The 18,628-nt window shown below is 41.7% G+C and overlaps 1 protein-coding gene across 1 annotated transcript in view; it reads left to right on the top strand.

The window, feature by feature from the left end:
- The first annotated feature begins 873 nt into the window (after window positions 1-873).
- LOC121579280 (glutamate receptor ionotropic, kainate 4-like) overlaps window positions 874-18,628 on the top strand; it is a 56,481-nt gene continuing 38,726 nt past the window's right edge. Inside the window, exons 1-4 of the mRNA XM_041893743.2 lie at window positions 874-933; window positions 2,552-2,716; window positions 7,487-7,584; window positions 18,305-18,470. Of these exons, the coding sequence (XP_041749677.2) occupies window positions 888-933; window positions 2,552-2,716; window positions 7,487-7,584; window positions 18,305-18,470 (475 nt within the window). The 5' untranslated portion in view covers window positions 874-887. The remainder of the gene's footprint in view (window positions 934-2,551; window positions 2,717-7,486; window positions 7,585-18,304; window positions 18,471-18,628) is intronic.

The following is an 18,628-nucleotide window of genomic DNA, read 5'->3' as shown; positions in this document are numbered from 1 at the left end:
TGAAGCAACATCTCAAGACATCAGTCAGGAAGTTAAAGCTTGGTCGCAAATGGGTCTTCCAAATGGACAATGACCCCAAGCATACTTCCAAAGTTGTGGCAAAATGGCTTAAGGACAACAAAGTCAAGGTATTGGAGTGGCCATCACAAAGGCCTGACCTCAATCCTATAGAAAATGTGTGGGCAAAACTGAAGAAGCGTGTGCGAGCAAGGAGGCCTACAAACCTGACTCAGTTACACCAGCTCTGTCAGGAGGAATGGGCCAAAATTCAACCCAACTTATTGTGGGAAGCTTGTGGAAGGCTACCCAAACGTTTGACCCTAGTTAAACAATTTAAAGGCAATGCTACCAAATACTAATTGAGTGTATGTAAACTTCTGACCCACTGGGAATGTGATGAAATAAATAAAAGCTGAAATAAATCATTCTCTCTACTATTATTCTGACATTTCACATTCTTAAAATAAAGTGGTGATCCTAACTGACCTAAGACAGCACATTTTTACTAGGATTAAATGTCAGGAATTGTGAAAAACTGAGTTTAAATGTATTTGGCTAAGGTTTATGTAAACTTCCGACTTCAACTGTATATATTTGTACATACTTATGTATATTTCTACATATGCACCAAGATGTTAAAATAAATGTAACCTTTTTTTTGGGGGGGGGGGGCAGGATATAGTCCACTCAGTAACAATTGCCACTGCTTCTCAGGGAGTCCTGGGATACCGCAGCGTTGATGAGAACAGAATAGGTCTCTATTCTATCTATGTTGACGGTTTCTTCTTGTCGTGTGCAGCTGGCTGTGAGAGGGGCACCCCCAAGGTAAGCCCCATGAGGAGTCATAGAAGATGCACCCGGTGTGGGCCGCTCTGCTGCTCTTAGCCATGTGTGCAGGGAGCATATCCAGCAATCCATTCACCTTGAGACTGGGTAAGTAATGCACCATACTATCCCCCTGCCTGTGCAATTGCAGTGCACTATCATGCCAACACTCCTCTTAAGGATTTGGGATTGTATGAATGTGGAAAATACTAAATCGGTGAGAGAGGTATTTTTGCTTATACCACAGCTTGCTTGGCTGAATACTCAACATTGCTTTAAATTAGACATGTGCATACATTGGAAATCGTCCTATTTGGAGATGTGAGAACTGGCTTAATTGAACTTAATATGATTTAATACTAGTCTACTGCTTACTGTGCTGTATTAACTAATATAGTTTGTGATGGTGACAAAGGACTTGGCACCTTCTGCTACAATGTGGCTTGTGTTGCTTTTCTATTAGCAATCTCAACTTGAGCTCCTGTCAGTTCCTTGCACGCTCTAGTGACTGAATGCATTTGTGAAGCAGAAAATTGCTTTTTATCTTAAAGGGAAAAAAATAGAAAAAAACAGGGCATTGTCTGACCCTGCATAACGTGTTTATTTAACAGCAACATTCACTATGACAAGCTTCTTCTCATACAGGTCAACATTTCACTGAAAGGTATATGAAAGATAACCAAAGGTTTTTCTGTGTATCCCTCACTCCTTGGCAGCCATCCAAGCATTGGCTTACCTTATGAAGTGAACCAAATCCCACTGTTGGGGGTCAAAGAATTTAACATTATTGGAGAGCAGTAAAGCCACCATTGCATTTCTGTTAGGTTGCACTACTTTTGAACTCCCTCACACTGGACTCAGAGTGTTATTTCATATTCACTACATGACATTTGGGGAAAGAGAGAAAACAAATATGTCAGAGACAGAAAATTATGACATTTAACATCAAATGTTTATTATCACAGACAACTGCAGTCTGTCTCTCTCCTTGGTTCTAGCGCTGCCTCTAGAGAAAATGCATAATGGGCGACATTTTGCATGAGCAAACAGCAGTGAGCAAAATAACCAATATTTCACATAGGCGGGAAGGGATTAATATCCATTTTGAGTTCCAAATACTGCAACTCACAAATGCATTGTGTGTATTGCATGCATATTTTAGTGATTACATAACCACATCCTTATAATGCACAGTTGAAGAACATTTTGATTAAATCATGCTGCAGATTATTATAATTTTGACAGTATATGGCTCTTTTGCCTGTCAAATACAGCCTGTGCCATAGAAATATAGCAATCAAAATGTCCACTCACTGATCATGCTTGGGAGAAATATAGCAAACAAAGTTGTTCATCAACAAAATAAAAATGTCAGCTCATTGCTAAATATTTTCCCAAATGTGTTTATTATACCAACAATCAACACAAATGGGAGAATACTATTGCAGTTCAACTGTAATGTTTGGCATGACAGTGACCATAGGAGTTGGCTATACAGCACAAACTGATCTAGCACCAGGCTGTGGCATTCATGGTGTAGTTAGGGATGAAAAATTCTGGTAACCTGGTTGGAGGATTCCTGATTTTGTGCTTATTCCCTCCTGATTCCAGGAATATTCCAACCAGAATTTCTGGAAAACGGAATTTGGGGAAAGTTACCAAAACTTTGCAACCCTAGGCGTAGTCCTCAAAATGGCAGAACCATAACACATCCTGTGTCTTGTAGCTGCTGTTCTGGATGACCCGATGGAGTGCAGTCGTGGTGAGCGCCTGGCTATCACCCTGGCCAAAGAGGGTATCAACCGTGTTAGTAACCTCTCTGTGATGGGCAAAGTGGAGGTGGACATCTTTGAACTCCTGAGGGACAGCGAGTACGAGACAGGGGACACCAGTAAGTCAGGATAATCATGTATAGTGCTAAAAGCTGAAGTATTTTCTATGTGGCAGGACACTTGGAGGGCAGTGATGAGACAATTCAGAGAGGCTCGACACAGAGGCAAAGCGGGTGTGTTTATTAAAGTAAAGGTTTTAACACAAAGGTTGAAACTGTAACTGGAACCAAGTTCCCTCAGGGCATAGGCTAATGAACTTGATATTTGTTACTTACTGCATACATTTTTACTAAACAGTACATTCTAAATAGTATGTAGTATGATTAGTACAGTATGTAGTTTTAGTAAGTAAACTAGACAGATTTCGGATATGGCAAAGTCTTACATGCTGACCAGACCACGTGCGTCCGCGTGAGCCATCGCGCGCATAGTGATTTTGTCCACCCACAACAGACGCGATCAGGACACGCAGGTTGAAATATCAAAACGAACTCTGAACTAACTATATTAATTTGGGGACAAGCATTAAACATTTATGGCAATTTAGCTAGCTTGCTGTTGCTAGCTAATTTGTCCTGCGATTTAAACATTGGGTTGTTATTTTACCTGAAATGCACAAGGTCCTCTACTCCGACAATTAATCCACAGATAAAAGGGTAAACAGAGTTTGTTTCTAGTCATCTCTCCTCCTTCACGCTTCTTCTTCTTCTTCTTTGGACTTATATGGCGGTTGGCAACCAACTTTAAGGCACATTACCACCACCAACTGGACTGGAGTGTGGACCTCAATTCATCTTTCAATCACCCACCTGGGTATATGCTCCTAAAAACCAATGAGGAGATGGGAGAGGCGGGACTTGCAGCGCGTCAAGCGTCACAAATAGAACCAAGTTCAATTTTAGCGCCTGGCCACGCAAATGCTCGTTGACGCGCGCGAGCGGTGTGGTCAGCATTTTACAGCTAGAAACGAATCCCCTTGTCCTAACAGTCTCATGTCAGAATTAGATGTTCATCCATGTTTCTGAAACATCAAATTTCAAAGTTGTTCCAAACGTCAAATTTCAAAGTGTTACGTTTAGGCATTAACTCCAAAATCTTAAGGTTAGGCATTAACTCCGAATGGTTAAGGTTAGGCATTAACTCCGAATGGTTATGGTAATGGTTAAGGTTTGGGATAGGCTTAAAACAAAAATCTCAAAAACTACTTTCTATTGCTGAATTCAAACATTCAACCTTTGGCACTAAAGGCAGATGTTTACGCCCATCCGCCATCCCCATCCACAATGCCTTAGCAAAACTGAAACCTACATGAAGGTAACATCGCTCACTGTTGCCCCTAGTAGCCGGTTTCCACGTCATCGCCCGACGTCCTCAGACATGGATGGACGTCGAATACTGACTTGTAACACGGTGACCTGGCTGCAATTACTAGACTAGAGCAAGAGACAGCACTAGAAAGTAGTTTTTTTTATCTGAACATATTGGTTGGGTCCCAAATGGCACCCTACTCCCTATAGTATACTATTTATGCACTATGTAGGGAATAGGGTGCCATTTGGGATGCAGCCCTTTAGACAACCGGCAGGAAGGAAATGACAAATGCATTTCCCCAGTTCCGAAAAAGGCCCAGGCCAGTTTGGCCTCTCCACAGCTGGTTGGCTGGGGAAATGGATACCTCTGAAACAGGATTAGAAACGGACTGCTGACTCATTGTTGGATCCCAAACGGCACCCTATATAGTGCACTACTTTTGACCAGAGCCCTATGGGCCCTGGTTGGGACGTAGCCATTGCGGGAAATGTCAAGCGATTTTTTAAAAGTGTAATTCTCCTTTTCAATACTTGATTCAGACAGTAGTGAAGTAGACGGGGAGATAGATGAGAAGGGAAGACAGTAGGAAGGGTGGACAGTGGACACACAGGGATTGAACCCTGGTCTCTGGTGGGGAGGTATATACCCTTCTAAATGGGAAAATAAATTGCAAACATGGTATTGATTTATCATTATCCAATTTGCACTACAATTTGAATTATGGAAGCTATATGCTTCCATAGACCACGGGCTCTGCACAGGGTTACACAATTCTATAAGAGTTCTCTCTCACATCATCCCTCAGTTTGGGTCGTCATAACATCCCTAACATGTCAACGTGTTAGCTACGGCAGGAAGAGACAACGATGGGACCCCTAGGGCTGGAGATACTGCCCTTTGATACGCCTCTCAAACCTAGACACGCTTGTCAGCCTGATATGCAAAAAATAAGTGTTTTTTCCGGAAGATGATTTGTTTTTTGCATAAGTGTTGTGATATCCCTCCATATTGAGCCAATGTAGGTGACACTACAGTATGTCTAGGCTGTGGTTTTTAGTATTCAATGGAAACCAATGGTAGATCACACTGGTAGGGTATACTGTTTATTAATGATACACAAACTGGAAAAACAAATCTAGTGCAAACAAATCCGAAAAGCAAATATACACATTGTGTGGGAAAAATATTTGTATATAATAATAATGTAGAACATTTCTATAGCGCTTTTCAAAGCAATCTCAAAGCGCTTCAAAATAAAAAAAACAAGCAATACATCATGAGCAGCCTAGCTATAGTTAGCTACAGTTGAAGTCGGGAGTTTACATACACTTAGGTTGGAGTCATTAAAACTCGTTTTTCAACCACTCCACAATTTTCTTGTTAACAAACTATAGTTTTGGCAAGTCGGTTAGGACATCTACTTTGTGCATGACACAAGTACATTTTCCAAAAATTGTTTACAGACAGATTATTTCACTTATAATTCACTGTATCACAATTCCAGTGGGTCAGAAGTTTACATACACTAAGTTGATTGTGCCTTTAAACAGCTTGGAAAATTCCAGAAAATGATGTCATGGCTTTAGAAGCTTCTGATAGGCTAATTGACATCATTTGAGTCAATTGGAGGTGTACCTGATGTATTTCAAGGCCTACCTTCAAACTCAGTGCCTCTTTGCTTGACATCATGGGAAAATCAAAATAAATCAGCCAAGACCTCAGAAAAGGAATTGTAGACCTCCACAAGTCTGGTTCATCCTTGGGAGCAATTTCCAAATGCCTGAAGGTACCATGTTCATCTGTACAAACAATAGTACACAAGTATAAACACCATGGGACCATGCAGCTGTCATACCACTCAGGAAGGAGACGCGTTCTGTCTCCTACTTTTGTGCGAAAAGTGCAAATCAATCCCAGAACAACAGCAAAGGACCTTGTGAAGATGCTGAAGGAAACAGGTACAAAAGTATCTATATCCACAGTAAAACGAGTCCCATATCGACATAACCTGAAAGGCCGCTCAGCAAGGAAGAAGCCACTGCTCCAAAACCGCCATAAAAAAGACAGACTACGGTTTGCAACTGCACATGGGGACAAAGATCGTACTTTTTGGAGAAATGTCCTCTGGTCTGATGAAACAAAAATAGCACTGTTTGGCCATAATGACCATCGTTATGTTTGGAGGAAAAAGGGGGTACTTCCAAGCCGAAGAACACCATCCCAACCGTGAAGCACGGGGGTGGCAGCATCATGCTGTGGGGGTGCTTTGCTACAGGAGGGACTGGTGCACTTCACAAAATAGATGGCATCATGAGGAAGGAAAATGATGTGGATATATTGACGCAACATCTCAAGACATCGTTCAGGAAGTTAAAGCTTGGTCGCAAATGGGTCTTCCAAATGAACAATGACCCCAAGCATACTTCCAAAGTTGTGCCAAAAATGGCTTAAGGACAACAAAGTCAAGGTATTGGAGTGGCCATCACAAAGCCCTGACCTCAATCCTATAGAGAATTTGTGGGCAGAACTGAAAAAGCGTGTGTGAGCAAGGAGGCCTACAAACCTGACTCAGTTACACCAGCTCTGTCGGAACGAATGGGCCAATATTCACCCAACTTATTGTGGGAAGCTTGTGGAAGGCTACCCGAAACGTTTGACCCAAGTTAAACAATTTAAAGGCAATGCTACCAAATACTAATTGAGTGTATGTAAACTTCTGACCCACTGGGAATGTGATTAAATAAATAAAATCTTAAATAAATCATTCTCTCTACTATTATTCTGACATTCTTAAAATAAAGGGGTGATCCTAACTGACCTAAGACAGTGAATTTTTACTAGGATTAAATGTCAGGAATTGTGAAAAACTGAGTTGAAATGTATTTGGCTAAGGTGTATGTAAACTTCCGACTTCAACTGTAGGTCAACCAATAGAGGCCAAGTCTTTGAGTGCATGCATCCTCCAAAGATGGAGAGGGACAGTTCATGGCTTGATCAGAGGAAGGCGGTCAGGGAGATGGTTGATGAAGTGTCTGGTGATGATCTTCTAGAGGGCTACTCTAGGAACCAGCCTGAGACGTGTAGCCACTGGACTTCTCCTCCTTCACAATGTATGCCTCAGCAGCTCTAGGTGCCAGAAAGCTCACCACACACAGTTCAGAGTAGTAGCCAGTCATCCTCACTATGAGCCCTCTGCCTCAGCACTGCATTCCTCTACTGCATATCCCATTCCTCTCAAGCTTCAGGTGACTTTTCAAAAGATCAGGAACCAACAAAAGATCAGGAACCAGGCCAAAAAGAGTTGACCTGCAAGTCTGTGGGTCAAAACTACCAGAAATATGCAATAAAACTCAATGTTATCAAAAACAGCTGATAAACAATACTTTTATATTGTATCAAATTACATTGTACTCTGTTCTTGTATCAATATGCAACCAGTGTGTAATTCTACGCCATTGTAAATTCTATGTTAATGCTCATTTGGTTCCCCCTATGTTTTCTCCTCTGCCTCCCGACAGTGTGCCAGATCATCTCTAAGGGAGTATTGGCAGTCCTGGGACCCTCTGCTAGCCCAGCTTCCGACGCCATCATCAGTAATATCTGTGGAGAGAAAGAGGTGTTTGTGTGCAACCAATACACTTCTGTGCACATGGGTGTACATGTACATGCAGATATCTGTCTGTGTATTGTTACGTTCCCCAGTAAGAAAACCAAATAATGTCGCTCAAACAGAAGGGGGAACTAACAAAGTGTCACTGACCACAACAAAAAACAAAACAGGTGGGGTTTTAGGAAGGGTTCTGAAAGACACTCATGGGGGTGTCCACTGAAAGTTCACTAGCAACAACAACTGGGACCTAAAAGACACCCACCATGAGCGCCCACAAAATGTGTCCAAAATTAAAACCCACACCAAACTTAAAGATAGGAAGCAAACCAAAAAGTAGAGCAAAATAAAAAAAGGGAAAATCAGATAAAGGGTTGTTTGTCTAGAACTCAAATAGGGAGCGCCAACTAAAAAGGTGTTAACCCTCTACATCTCTCAAGACAACTGGAGCACTGGGCCAGCCAGGTGAAACACTTTCCCACTAACGAGATGACAAACCAGCACAGGTGTAACACATACTGACTAACGATGTGACAACAATCGGTGCACCCCATGTGCTAACGTCCAACCTCGAAATATAAATGGAAAAACCAAAGCCTGTAACACGTTCCCCCTTAAGACATCAAATATATCCTATATTTTTGTTGGACAAGTTTGCTCACCACCAACAGAAAATTACTTCCATCTCACAACATGATCAACTTGGTGTCTGTCAACAATGAAATACAAGACAAAACAGCTAACTTTTTTATATACTGTATATATTATTTTTACAAACAAAATCGCGTACATTTCTATAACTCTCATCCACTTGGAACGAGCCCAACCAAGACAACTCATCTCCAAAAACTGCAAAATGTGCAGTCAAAATAAATTGTGAGCCAGGGCTAAACACAAAATGTATTGCCTGACCACCCTTGAAAGACAATCAGCAACCAAGTTGTCCTTACCACGGACATGTCTGATTTCAATAGGAAATCTTAACTATTATAGACATGTTTGTCTTGTGCAAGTTTTAAAATGACACAATACTTGTTAGCAAAGGTGTCAGCTAGAGATGACGTGCATGTTCTTGCAGGGATTTGTAGTGTTCTACGTTGATGCTAATTAGCATTTTCGAATCTGAGAGTAAGTAGAGCCAAATATATTGATAAAAGTCACCTTGTCCTGGGCCTTCTGAGTGGCGCAGCGGTCTAAGGCACTGCATCTCAGTGCTAGAGGCATCACTACAGACCCGGGTTTAATCCCGGGCTGTATCACAACTGGCCGTGATCGGGAGTCCCATAGGGCGGCACACAATTGGCCCAGCGTCGTCCGGGTTAGGGGAGGATTTGGCCTGGGAGACTTTACTTGGCTCAATGCGCTCTTGTGGCGTGCCGGGTGCCTGCAGGCTGACCTCGATCGTCAGGTGAATGGTGTTTCCTTCGACACATTGGTGAGGCTGGCTTCCGGGTTAAGCGGGCAGGTGTTAAGAAGTGCGGTTTGGCGGGTTATGTTTTGGAGGATGCATGACTCGACCTTCGCCTCCCGAGCCCATTGGGGAGTTGCAGCGACGAGACAAGATCGAAATTGGGGTAAAAAAAAAATATATATATATATATATATATATTTTTTTTTTTAAGTCACCTTGTCCGGGAGAGATTTATATGGTTATCAAAACATCACGCCAGGGTAAGCCTACACGAAACACAGCCCTTATTTTAAGTGTTTCTAAAATTCCATATGGAAATATGTATGGTGGAAAAACGACAGGAACCATTTCCCTGTTTGACCGCTAGGTTTTATGGGTATTATGACCACTCCACTGTGGGTCTCTAAATAAGACCCACCAAAAGCTGGTCTTAGCTGTAACACAATTGGTTATGGCACTGATTTTGCCAGCGAAGGCCCACACAGTAGTCTTATGTACATCCCCAATGTTTTATTAAAATATCACGAGCAGCCATTCCCCTTTTTTATTTGTTTTGGACAGCTTCTGTGAAACGTTTGGACTCATTATGTGCGATGCCCATTGCATGAAAGATGTCAGTGACTGTAGGAAGCCTGTTTAGGAACATTAAGTTATTTTAAAATGACTGCCTATTGTTTTTCCTTTTCAATTTAGTTAAAAAATGCATCTTCCACTTTCCTCGCTGTCTGTGATGCTGAATCCGCTTGTAGGCTATATTTGCCTGTTTGTTTGTCTACCTTTCAGGTGGCAAAGTCACTGGCCATAGCAACAGCGATGGTAGGCTGTATACTGAACAAAAATATAAACGCAACATGCAACAATTTCAACGATTTTACTGAGTTACAGTTCATATAAGGAAATCAGACAATTGAAATAAATTAATTAGGCCCTAATCGGTATGAAAATGTATGCACTCACTAACTGTAAGTCGCTCCAGATAAGAGCGTCTGCTAAATGACTAAAATGTAAAATGTAATGGATGGAAAATGTATGGATTTCACATGACCGGGCAGGGGCGCAGCCATGGGTGGGCTTAGGCCCACCCACTGAGGAGCCAGGCCCAGCCAATCAGAATGTGTTTTCCCCCAAGGAAATGCTTTATTACAGACACAAATACACCTCAGTTTCATCAACTGTCCGGGAGGCTGGTCTCAGACGATCCCGCAGGTAAAGAAGCCAGATGTGGAGGTCCTGGGCAGGCGTGGTTACACGTGGTCTGCGGTTGTGAGGCCGGTTGGACATACTTCCAAATTCTCTAAAACGACGTTGGAGGCGACTTATGTTAGAGAAATGAACATTCAATTCTCTGACTACAGCTCTAGTGGACATTCTTGCAGTCAGCATGCCAATTGCACACTCCCTCAAAACTTGAGACATCTGTGGCATTGTGTTGTTTGACAAAACTGCACATTTTAGAGTGGCCTTTTATTCTCCCCAGCACAAGGTGCACCTGTGTAATAATCATGCGTTTATATTTTTGTTCAGTGTGTGTGTATATATATATATATATATATATATATAAAATGGGAATATCCACTTACTGTTACTGCTCCCAAATATATATTTGGGAGCAGTAACAGTGAGTGGATATTCCCATTTTCTCTTTATATTGGATATTTTCCTAACTCCTGTGAAAAGTTTGGATGTGTGTAAAACCCTCCATAGTCTGTGTTGTTTTAGGCCTAATATTATATGCCCACAGGGAGCAATTATGGTGCCTGTAACTGTATTTAGACATAGCCTACTTAAAGTAATACTTTTTTTTAAAAGTATGTCTTATCAACATTGAATCTCGCTTATTGACAACTTTTGGCATGTCCATGGTTCAGACAGTAGACCTAGGCCTATATCAGTGTGAATGCTATGTTAACAATATATTTCCATATTGAAGCCATGCAATTACTGTTAAAAAACAAGTTCAACCTATTTAGCAAATATGGGATAGGCCTATATTTAGTTGTTTTATTTCTGTAGGCCATTTAACAAACTAGACTATATTACGGACTGACATTCTAATTGGAGTTGATGACAATGCAATATATAAAAGACTGTAAATACACAACTTGAAGCAACCACATATTTAGCCATGGAGCACATTCTGATTGGCCAGTGAGAGGTCAAGCATCGAGACACCTTCAACTTGTTTATTCATCAAAACTCAGCCCTTTTGTGCCACCACCAGCTACTGCACCCATAATTCTGGTTGTGAAAATAGCAAAAAATATTTCGGAAACGCCTCCGAACCTATAGACTACCACCAGTGCTTAAATGTACCATTGAGTTAGGTTTGTTAAAATAGAGCCATGAATCTCCAACAAGCCATTCTTGATTGCATTATATAATTAATATATGCATTTTCTCATGCCTAAACAAGAGATTGTTCTACGCAGCACACAATTATGAGATACAAAGGGGCAGAGGCAAACAATGTCACCCCAATGTTTGTCTTTGGTATTGTCTTTGCTATTTTGGCACCTGGAGCCCATTCAGGCTTGGTATATTCTTCTATAGCATGGACACAAATAAACATTACAGTATACTCTTACAGGCTTTGGTTTTTCCATTTATATTTTGAGGTTGGAAGTTAGCATGTGGGGCGCACCGAGTGGTGTCACCTCGTTAGTCTGTATGTGTTACAGCTGTGTTGGTTTGTCATCTCGTTAGTGGGAAAGTGTTTCACCTGTGCTGACCCAGGTGATATTTAAGAGTGCTCCAGTTGTCTTGAAAGATGTAGAGGGTTAACACCTTTAGTTAGCGTTCCCTATTTGAGTTCTAGACAAACAATCCTTTATCTGATTGTCCCTGTTTTTGTTTTACTCCATGTTTTGATTTGCTTCCTGTCTTTAAGTTTGGTGTGGGTTTGAATTTTGTTTGCCTGTTCTTGGGGCCCAAGAAGACATGAGCAAATTTAGTGGGCGCTCATGGTGGGTGTCTTTTAGGTCCCAGTTGTTGTTGCTAGTCTTTCAGAACCCCTCCTAAAACCCCACTTGTTACACTTTGGATGTAGTCAATTATTCTTTTTTTTGGGGGGGGGTAGATCAGCTTTAATATTGCAGATAGATTGTAACTTCCATCAATGTCATTGTCTGCATCACTTCCAATCCCCCATGTTTTTTTTCTCGCATATATATATCCTTTAAAAAATATATTTCCCTTTATTACTTTCCAACCCCACCACCCCTTCCCTAATTGCCGTAAACTAGTGAACAACAACGCTTAGGCCTCTACTTCCAGCTTATACATACAGTGGGGGAAAAAAGTATTTAGTCAGCCACCAATTGTGCAAGTTCTCCCACTTAAAAAGATTAGAGAGGCCTGTAATTTTCATCATAGGTACACGTCAACTATGACAGACAAATTGAGAATTTTTTTTCCAGAAAATCACATTGTAGGATTTTTAATGAATTTATTAGCAAATTATGGTGGAAAATAAGCATTTGGTCACCTACAAACAAGCAAGATTTCTGGCTCTCACAGACCTGTAACTTCTTCTTTAAGAGGCTCCTCTGTCCTCCACTCGTTACCTGTATTAATGGCACCTGTTTGAACTTGTTATCAGTATAAAAGACACCTGTCCACAGCCTCAAACAGTCACACTCCAAACTCCACTATGGCCAAGACCAAAGAGCTGTCAAAGGACACCAGAAACAAAATTGTAGACCTGCACCAGGCTGGGAAGACTGAATCTGCAATAGGTAAGCAGCTTGGTTTGAAGAAATCAACTGTGGGAGCAATTATTAGGAAATGGAAGACATACAAGACCACTGATAATCTCCCTCGATCTGGGGCTCCACGCAAGATCTCACCCCGTGGGGTCAAAATGATCACAAGAACGGTGAGCAAAAATCCCAGAACCACACGGGGGGACCTAGTGAATGACCTGCAGAGAGCTGGGACCAAAGTAAGAAAGCCTACCATCAGTAACACACTACGCCGCCAGGGACTCAAATCCTGCAGTGCCAGACGTGTCCCCCTGCTTAAGCCAGTACATGTCCAGGCCCGTCTGAAGTTTGCTAGAGTGCATTTGGATGATCCAGAAGAGGATTGGGAGAATGTCAGATGAAACCAAAATAGAACTTTTTGGTAAAAACTCAACTCGTCGTGTTTGGAGGACAAAGAATGCTGAGTTGCATCCAAAGAACACCATACCTACTGTGAAGCATGGGGGTGGAAACATCATGCTTTGGGGCTGTTTTTCTGCAAAGGGACCTGGAAGACTGATCCGTGTAAAGGAAAGAATGAATGGGGCCATGTATCGTGAGATTTTGAGTGAAAATCTCCTTCCATCAGCAAGGGCATTGAAGATGAAACGTGGCTGGGTCTTTCAGCATGACAATGATCCCAAACACACCGCCCGGGCAACGAAGGAGTGGCTTTGTAAGAAGCATTTCAAGGTCCTGGAGTGGCCTAGCCAGTCTCCAGATCTCAACCCCATAGAAAATCTTTGGAGGGAGTTGAAAGTCTGTGTTGCCCAATCTAAATGTGCAACTATTACTTCCCATTGCAAAAAGCATTTCACATTTAGCACACAAAGTAACCTGTGACTTAAAGTTTAAAGTGGAACTGACAGTGGTTTAACTACTTTGGAGATATGAAACAGACAATCATAATATCAGTAAAAAATATCAAATTCCCAGTTTATGCTACAAAACCAGAGGTTTTAAAAATAGGTTATATTTGACTCAACGTTCCATGATGTACACGAATGCATTGTTGGCAGAATAGATAGATGCAGTTCAATGCATGATTAATATAATTCACCAATACATTTCTTGGTAGTCCACAAAATATTGATATCAGGTTGTAAATCACAGCTGGCCTGGTACATTGTTTGCTGCCTCCATTCGGGATGCACTGTTTCAGTTTCAATTACTCAATATTCTGGCCAAAAATGGACGAATGTAACTAACGCTGGGAATTTCAATACAATCAAACTAGCAAGGGCAATGATCACAAGTCAGTCATAACGTGGCTAATAGGCTAGCGTATATATTTATGTAGCAAGCTAAAAACACAGAACCTAACGTTAGCTAGATAGCTAGCTAGCTGCTAGGAGGATGTCATGTTATGCCATTGGAGGAGTGGGTGAGTGACTGACTTTTTCCCCTCATATCGTTTTTCGGTTGTTATACACAGCTAGAGATGCAGGTATCATTTGGTTAGCTAGCAAGACCTTGAACGACTGTTATCCAGTTAGCATATCTCTTGCATTTGCAAATTCACTCTGGTTATCTACTCCGATTTCAGTGTGCCAGAGCGCAGAACAACTGATGAATTTACAAACGCGCAACACCCGCTGAATATGAACGTAATATGAACGTATGAATGTCAGTAAATATAGGCCAAAAAAGTAATAGTTAGTCAAGAACGCTCTAGATAACATGTAAACAGCCTAACCAGCTCTGCTACTGCAAGTAAAATAGTCAAGAGTGAGGTGTTCTCTCATTTGTGTCTGGATGTAGCTAGCTAGCAAGCTAGCCAACTTTAGCCAGTTAGCTTGGGTGCTTGGTTGGGACAAGCATGCATTGGCAGGCAAGCTGCAGAAGGATGAGGAAGCTACAATTCCCCATCGTTTATCAGTGCAATTTTGACGGCTAACTAGCTGAAAAAGTTAGAGGGTTTATCTAATGTTCCTTCGTTAGATTTTAGCTCATCTTGCCCTGGCTAGCATTAGTTGTTGATCTTGTTGTTGTTGATGTGCATAACTGAGGGAGAGAGAGCTTACCTTTTCATGGTTGTTTGATCAATAGGACTGTAAAGTTCACAAATGTGAGAGAACTCCCGTGCTGTTTAGATATTTGCAGAAATCCATTCAGGTGTATTTTGTGGCTTTTGGCGAATGCGTTCTAATGATCTAAAGTCACGCTATTGCAACTGCCTGTAAACACACAGTAAGGTTCAAGGTGAATGATGGCAGGCCCGTGTGGCAAATGGCTTGTTTGTATAAAGGCCTACTGTAGCTCTGTTTGCCTATAGCGCACCGGTCTGTGTAGACTCCGGCCCTGGACAAAACAGATGTTTCTGGTCTCGGTCTTGACTAGGTCTTGGACCCCTTGTTCACCTTCCGGTCTTGGTCTTGACTCGGACTCGATTTGCTCCGGTCTTGGTCTTGAATCGGTCTCGCTTTAGGTGGTCTCAAACACAACACTGGTTCTTTATGATAGCCACATTAGCAGCTAACTAGCATTTCATTTTTGGGGGGTAAATACAGGCGAATATATTGATAAAAGTCACCTTGTCCTAGAGAGATTTACACGGTTATCAAAACGTCACACCAGGGTAAGCCTACACGAAACACGGTCCTTATTTTAAGTGTTTCTAAAATCCCCTATGGGAAAAATGAATGGTTGAAAAACCATTGGAACCATTTCTGTCACGCCCTGACTCTGGGGACTCGTATTTGTTGAGTCAGGGTGTGTATTTTCTGTGTGATTTTCTATGTTGTATTTTCTATGTTTGGATCTAGTATGTTCTAGATCTATGTTGGCCTGTGTGGTTCCCAATCAGAGGCAGCTATCGCTCGTTGTCTCTGATTGGGGGCCATACTTAGGCAGCCTATTGGCACTAGTGGGTTGTGGGATCTTGTTCCGTGTTAAGGTATGTTGTGTTGTGCTGCCTTGGACTTGGACTTCACGTATCGTTTGTTTATTGTTTTGTCGTTGTGTTTATTCGTTAATAAACATGTATGCATATCACGCTGCGCCTTGGTCCGTCCCGTCTGTAAACGAACGTGACAATTTCCTTGCTTGACTGCTAGGTTTTATGGGTATTATGACTCATACTATGGTACTCTATATCCCTAGTTGGCCCTCACTGAAGTTGCCATATTGGCACACATTTTTAAGGACACACCTCAAATATTCCCCCCCTCCCACCTCAGCAGAAGCGAGCTGATGTTAGACAGGTAAATTATTGAACCTGGCGTAAGGGCTGGAAAATGCCAGTGCGCCAGTTTTTACATGACAAAATTGCTAACTAACATGTGTTTGATATTTGCGCCTCCTTACCGCCAGCCAAAAATAGAGCCCTCAATGAGATTCGGTAATAGCTGTTTTTCAGCTAATTCCCCCCCATTAGCCGTGTCTCACCTTGTTTCCTGGCCTAATGGCGGTTGGGATGTTTTATTCTTATTAAAGCAGAGCATTGTCCTGCTGAGAGGAGAGCTGAACAGATGTGGGAGCTCATCATGGTCTGTCTCTCTGTATGACAACACATTACCACTGGACCTCTGAGACAATTAAGGGCTAGGTAGAAACAGGCAGGCACGAAGTCAACTCTATACTTATACCATTTTGCCTATGGTGATGAGGTTTAACCAATGAGTGTAGCCTTCTAGCCGGCCACAGTGTTGTTGATTCACTTAGTCGGTTAATGCAGGAAACTATTGGTTCTACTCAAGTGGTTTTTCACCCAGATCTGCAGTGGATATTAGCTCTGATTATTACAGCCGTGACTTCATATGTGATTAGGATGACTGTTTTAAGTAACAGCAAACTTTCCAGGACATAAACATGTCTTATATTGGCAGAAAGCTTAAATTCTTATTAATCTAACTGTAGTGTCCAATTTACAGTAGCTATTACAGTGAGGAAATACCAGGCTATTGTTTGAGGAGAGTGCACAACAACAACAAAAAATTATCACGGCAACTGGTTAAATAATGGTAAATAATGTACTTACATTCAGTAATCTTGCTCTGATTTGTCATCCTAAGGGTCCCAGAGATAAAATGTAGCATAGTTTTGTTTGAACCCCTGCTGTCTCTGGCTCCACACCCACCCCGCCCGGCCATCTAGATGTGTGAAAATTGTATGACATTCCTGGGAGTGTGTAAACTTACATTTTGTATTACCATATCATTTTTGTATGTTCTCTATAGTTATGTACTTGAAAATGTATCAATTGACCAATTCGGCAGACTTGATACAAAATAGTCCAGTATTGCAATACTTCCCTGGATCAATCTGAAACTTTGCACACACACTGATGCCATCTAGTGGCCAAAATCTAAATTGCGCCTAAACTACAAAATTATATTGTGGCCTTTCTCTTGCATTTCAAAGATGATGGAACAAAGAAATAAATAGAAAATACATGTTTTTTGGTTTGTATTATCTTTTACCAGATCTAATCTCCTACATTAATTTCCCATTTCCACAAACTTCAAAGTGTTTCCTTTCAAATGGTATCAAGAATATGCATATCCTTGCTTCAGGTCCTGAGCTACAGGCAGTTAGATTTGGGTATGTCATTTTAGGAGAAAATTGGTCCGATCCTTAAGAGGTTAAAGGGTGTGTGTGTCTGTCTCAGTCACCAGATCTCAACCCAATTGAACACTTATGGGAGATTCTGGAGCGGCGCCTGAGACAGTGTTTTCCATCACTATCAACAAAACACTAAATTATGGAATTCATCATGGAAGAAGGTTGTTGCATCCCCTCAATAGAGTTCCAGACACTTGTAGATTCTATGCCAAAGACCATTGAAGCTGTTCTGGCAGCTCAACTCCCTATAAAGACACTTTATGTTGGTGTTTCCTTTATTTTGGCAGTTACCTGTATATACAGTGTCTATCAGTGTATGGCACTAGAAGGAGCTGGCAGCGTCGAAGGGAGAGGCACTGGTGGTCAAAACAACATCGTTTCTGCTGTAGTATATTCTTACTGCACAGTACATCTCTTGTCTCCTGCAGCATACTGTATAGACTTTTGTACACATTTACATTTTAGTCATTTAGCAGACGCTCTTATCCAGAGCGATTTACAGTTAGCGAGTGCATACATTTTCATACTAGATTTCCCTGTGGGAATCGAACCCACAACCCTGGCATCGCAAACGCCATGCTCTACCAACTGAGCTACACGGGACTACACATCCTTTCTGTACTACTTATACTTATAAGGACTATAGTTCTCATTCACAAGGCATTAGTTTGTCAGCTGCATAGAAATTGTATATTTTAAGTTACCCAGTTTATTGAAATACACTAACACATTTGATTACTGGGTTTTCCTAGAGTACATTTGATTCTAAAATCTAGTCTGCTTCAGTTAGTCCCCTGTAGCTCAGTTGGTAGAGCATGGTGCTTGCAACGCCAGGGTTGTGGGTTCGTTTCCCACGGGGGGCCAGTATGAAAAATGTATGCATAACTGTAAGTCGCTCTGGATAAGAGCAGCTGCGAAATGACTGTAAATGTAGTTAAGGGGCGAACCCTAACTTTTTTACTGAAGTAACATTTTTGACAATTGGAAATGTTGCTTTTCATTACACCCCCCCCAGGTGCCCTACGTGAGGGTGGCCCCCGAGGACCTCCTGAGGGCCCGCTTCCCGCGCTTCTCGCCCCTCGACCTGCGGCCCACCAGTGCACATGTCAGCCTAGCCGTGGTGGACCTGCTCTCCGTCTTCAACAGCACCAGTGCCTGTCTGCTCTGCGCCAGGGCTGACTGTGAGTTGCCAACCATAGAAATATAAATAACTAGATTGGACATTCCCATTCATGTAAACTATAGAAATATAATTACTCAATGAACTCAACTATGTTGTGATGGATGGACCCATAGAAATATAATTACTATAATGGAAATTCCACTGGGCTTTATATAA

The sequence above is a fragment of the Coregonus clupeaformis genome, chromosome 13 (assembly GCF_020615455.1).
Source record: "Coregonus clupeaformis isolate EN_2021a chromosome 13, ASM2061545v1, whole genome shotgun sequence".
NCBI classification, from domain to species: Eukaryota; Metazoa; Chordata; class Actinopteri; order Salmoniformes; family Salmonidae; genus Coregonus; species Coregonus clupeaformis.
This window is presented reverse-complemented; position numbering and strand designations above follow the sequence as displayed.